This window comes from Lolium rigidum, chromosome 7, assembly GCF_022539505.1.
Source record: "Lolium rigidum isolate FL_2022 chromosome 7, APGP_CSIRO_Lrig_0.1, whole genome shotgun sequence".
NCBI lineage: Eukaryota > Viridiplantae > Streptophyta > Magnoliopsida > Poales > Poaceae > Lolium > Lolium rigidum.
The window spans coordinates 79,871,416-79,876,102 of record NC_061514.1 but is presented as its reverse complement, the minus strand read 5'-3'; the positions used below and the strand labels follow the sequence as shown (position 1 = coordinate 79,876,102).

The 4,687-nt window shown below is 48.9% G+C and overlaps 1 protein-coding gene across 1 annotated transcript; it reads left to right on the top strand.

The window, feature by feature from the left end:
- Positions 1-1,206: 1,206 nt before the first annotated feature.
- Positions 1,207-3,626, top strand: LOC124669318 (probable inositol transporter 2). The gene is made up of 6 exons (XM_047205952.1): positions 1,207-1,339; positions 1,516-1,586; positions 1,695-2,030; positions 2,126-2,233; positions 2,431-3,033; positions 3,132-3,626. The coding sequence occupies exons 1-6, from the start codon at positions 1,207-1,209 to the stop codon at positions 3,624-3,626; spliced, it is 1,746 nt and encodes a 581-aa protein (XP_047061908.1).
- Positions 3,627-4,687: the final 1,061 nt, after the last annotated feature.

Genomic DNA, 4,687 nt, shown 5'->3' with positions numbered 1-4,687 from the left:
ACAAGATGCACACCATCGGAGTGTGACTGGTGCCGGATCACCACGCACGCCTCCACGCCGACATTCGCTCTCCACCCTCCCCTGATCCGTCTCCTGCTCCGACCTTCCCTACACCTATCCAAGCTCCACTGGATCCTACCAATGCGGCTATAAACCCTCTCCTGACTCTACCACCGCCGCGCCTCCATAACTGATTTGCCGTGCCGTAGCTCTGCCCCACCCGCGCGCACAAACCCCTCCGCCGCACTCTGACGCGCATCGCCGTTCTAGTTCTGCCTCGTCGCTAAACCGCGCCGATCGGCCCTGCTGTCTCTGCCACCTCCGCCACATTTGAAATTGGTTATTGAGGTATGAGCACATCCAGTGATTGATCTGTTTCTTTCGAGGTAGTTTGAGCAGATAAGTCGAGGAAAACATCGAGTGACCAGTTAGTTAAACCCCACTGGCCTTCACAACACCATCCAGAATGTAGATCCTGACAGTCTTGTTGCGAGACTGGCATGGGATTTGGGCGGGGGTGAAGAAACTTGGTTTATCATTGTCTTTAGAAGATCGAGATATGTTTTTCATGGAAGCGTATATATGATCAAATGGTTTTGGACCTTGGGTTGGGAGGAATGTTATGTGTGTTCTCTACATTGGTCTGTATCTAGGGCGTAACAGGATTTGGCCTGCAAATATTCTGAAACCCTAGCATTTAGGTGGCAATCCCTCATTTACTGTTCTTTTACTTTGTGCACATGGATGCTAGCAGTGTTGGCTGTGTTTTTTTGTTATTCCCCGATAATGAAAATGGATCCCATGTGGGTCGCTTGGGAAAAAAAATCTTCTCTAATATTAGAGACAAGTACTAATATGATTCAGAGGGAGTAGTATTGTTAACGGGTGTGTACCCTGGATGTCCTAGAATTTTGTACTGTCCCATATGTGTCCAAACTCCTTTTCAGTCTGCGCTCACTGCTGTTGATCTTTAAAATTCGCCTTCGGTTACAAAAAAATCTGAGTTTTTCTAAAAATACATTTCAAAGAATAATCTAGTTAAGCTCTTAAAAGTTTCAACGTTCCAATACACAAAACCATATAAATTTATCCCATAACCCGTACTTCCTATTCTCTATGCTGATAAAGGTGAATTTCTTCTTTATTTCGTGACCATGCTCTTCTGATTCTGAACATACTTCAGGTGCCCAAAGGCCCTTGAATGCAATGGAAGGGGGTGCAACTGTAGCCGATAAGGCTGAGTTCAAAGAGTGTTTACGCCTGACTTGGAGCCAGCCATTTATTCTTCGACTTGTTTTCTCTGCTGGCATCGGCGGTCTTCTCTTCGGATATGATACAGGTATGATGTAGACATTGGTACATGTCACGAAATACAGGCACCACTGGTCTCTATTTTACTGCTGAAAGAACCATGATGATGCTTTTGGTTTCTTCTATATACGCTTAACTAAAATCTGGGATGCAATTTGGATGGCAAATTTATCCCATTGTTAACATACACATTTTTGTTGCTAGGTGTCATATCTGGAGCACTTCTGTTCATTCGAGATGACTTTATTGCGTTGGAGAAGAACACTACTCTACGAGTACGTGACTATTTTCATGGATTCTGCAATCTGGTTCAACTTCAGTTTCTGCAATTCTTCACAACATTACTCATGTAGCTATAACATCTGATCTGATTCGCAATGCAGGAAACAATAGTGAGTATGGCTGTAGCTGGAGCTATTGTCGGAGCCGGACTTGGTGGTTGGATGAATGACAAGTTTGGGAGGAGGCCTTCCCTCATCATCGCCGATATCCTGTTCCTTGCAGGTGCTGCGATCATGGCCTTTGCCCCGAATCCCGCTGTTATTATCGTCGGGAGGGTGTTTGTTGGTCTTGGAGTTGGAATGGCTTCCATGACAGCACCACTGTACATCTCTGAAGCCTCCCCGGCTAGAATAAGAGGTGCGCTGGTGAGCACAAATGGCCTTCTTATCACTGGAGGGCAGTTCATGGCATACCTTATTAATCTGGCCTTCACCAAGGTACTAGCTAACAGTCTCTGAACTTTCAATTTGATAGACACACAGACAATTTTTCCAAATCGTGGCAATGATATTATCTCCGCAACTTCTATCAGGTTCCGGGAACCTGGAGGTGGATGCTTGGCATTGCAGGAGTCCCTGCTCTTCTTCAGTTAGTACTAATGTTAACACTGCCAGAATCACCAAGATGGTTATACAGGCAGGTTGGTATCTCTGCAGAGATCGATGTAGCACTAGTTCTTTCATATGCAAGAATATTTATCTGTGAGATTACTGGCGAAACACCATTGCACGTAGTACAGTATTGTGGCGAAATGTTTGCGAAAACTTCAAATATTGACAGTATATATTAAGTCTTCCAAAAGAAATGTGCTCAAAACTTGTGCTTGGTTACCAACAGGGTAGGAAAGAGGAAACTGCAGCGATCCTCCGGAAGATTTACCCTGCCAATGAGGTGGAACAAGAGATTGAATCCCTGCGTAAATCAATTGACGACGAGATACTCCTGGAGGGGTCCATAGGCGAGCAGGGCATGCTTGGCAAGCTGAAGAAGGCATTTGGAAGCAAGGTTGTCCGTCGTGGTCTCATGGCCGGCATCATCGTCCAGGTCGCCCAGCAGTTCGTCGGCATCAACACCGTCATGTACTACAGCCCGACGATCGTCCAGCTGGCGGGCTTTGCCTCCAACGACACGGCCATGGCCCTCTCCCTCATCACCTCGGGGCTCAACGCCATCGGCTCGATCGTGAGCATGTTCTTCGTGGACAGGGCCGGCCGGCGGCGCCTGATGCTCCTCAGCCTGGTCGGCATCGTCGGGTGGCTCGCTGTGCTCGGCGGCACGTTCCTTGGGGCGGCACACAATGCACCGCCCGTCAGCGAGCTGGAGATGCAGCCGTTTGCCAACCAGATGTGCCCGGAGTACAAGCCGAGCGTCCACTGGAGCTGCATGGACTGCCTCAAGGCCGAGTCGACGTGCGGGTTCTGTGCTCACCAAGGAGATACGGTAAACACCATCCATCCCGTTCGGTCTTCTCGGTAAAACTGATTTCAATCTCTTGTCGCAATTGCTCATGGTCTGCAAACCTTTCGGCGCGCATGCAGCTTCTTCCCGGCGCGTGCCTGGCGCTGAGCAACGAGACGAAAGGGGTGTGCCACGCCGACCACCGCGAGTTCTACTCGGAGGGGTGCCCCAACAAGTTCGGGTGGCTGGCGCTGCTCGCGCTGGGCGCGTACATCGTCTCCTACTCGCCCGGCATGGGCACCGTGCCATGGATCGTCAACTCGGAGATCTACCCGCTGCGGTTCAGGGGCGTCTGCGGTGGCATCGCCGCGGTGGCGAACTGGGTGTCCAACCTCATTGTGACGCAGACGTTCCTGACCCTGACCAAGGCGCTGGGCACGTCGGCCACCTTCTTCCTCTTCTGCGGCGTCTCGTTCCTGGCCCTCGTCGTGGTGTTCTTCACCGTGCCGGAGACCAAGGGCCTGCAGTTCGAGGAGGTGGAGAAGATGCTCGGTAGCAAGGACTACAAGCCTTGGAAGAGGTACCGCCCCGAGGCGCCGCTCAAGGGGCGCGAAATCGGCCTCGTTATACCGTAATCTGCACATCTATTTGAGTTCTTTGGTTACGAGTAGGAATAATTTCGTAGCACGTAGAGACCTCCGTTGCCGATATATATATTTTCCAAGAAGGAAACGGAAGCGTTTAGTCATTTCTAGTCATTTGTTGATATATATTAGCACAGCTTTCCTCTTGTGTTTTAGAACATGTAATCAATCTTTATTTCAGTGTTGGGGTGATAGTAAGCTCTAGCACTATTACATCGGAGCTGTTCAGAAATCAGAGCATTCAATTATCACTAGTAGAAAAAGGACTATCTATACTGGTTTCAGAGGGGCTTTTGTACCGGTACAAAAGATTCGGTACAAAAGCCCCCCCCCCCCTTTGGTACCGATTGCTTACGAACCGGTAATAAAAGGGCCTCCACGTGGACACCTAGGAGAGCGCAGGGATAGGGAGTTTTGGTACCGGTTTGTAATACGAACCGGTACCAAAGGTCAGGGCCGGCTCTAGGATTTGGAGGGCCCCAGGGCGAACTCTTTAAATGTGCCCAATTTAGGCTGCGTGCATGCTAGATGGGCCTAATTTTTTTCTTCTACCTTTTACTATATACATTGTGCCAGAAAAAATGGGCCCCAGTTTTGGTTGGGCCCCGGGCCGTCGCACTTCTTGCCCTGGGCCAGAGCCGGCCCTGCCAAAGGTTGGCAGCCGCGGCAGAGAAAATGCATAAATCTCTGCCGCGACAGAGAATTAAGGGTTTAGGGTTTTAGGAGGGGTTTAGGGGTATCAGACCGTTTCATATCGCGTCGATGCGCCAGAAACGCGTTTTGGTTTAGGTAGTACATGAAGATAAAGGTGATGCATATCAATTTGGTGCATATAATATAACACATGTAATTGCATAAGATCGCAAATTAAGTAGTACATGCATGAAGATCGATCTTCATGCATATATAGTGGTACTCTCCGAGGCATACTATCTATTATATGTAGCATAGTGGTACTCTCCGAGTCAAACTATATGTTACATGTAGATCTTCATTCATAGTGGTTCTCTCCGAATGGTGGTATGACGGCCCGAAGGAAAAATCCCGCCAAT

Excerpts from the sequence above, each read along its gene's own strand:
- LOC124669318 (XM_047205952.1), top strand. The coding sequence starts at position 1,207 with ATGGAAGGGGGTGCAACTGTAGCCGATAAGGCTGAGTTCAAAGAGTGT. Across the intron at positions 2,234-2,430 it reads CAAGATGGTTATACAGGCAG|GGTAGGAAAGAGGAAACTGC; the intron begins GTTGGTATCTCT and ends GGTTACCAACAG. Across the intron at positions 3,034-3,131 it reads GTGCTCACCAAGGAGATACG|CTTCTTCCCGGCGCGTGCCT; the intron begins GTAAACACCATC and ends GCGCGCATGCAG.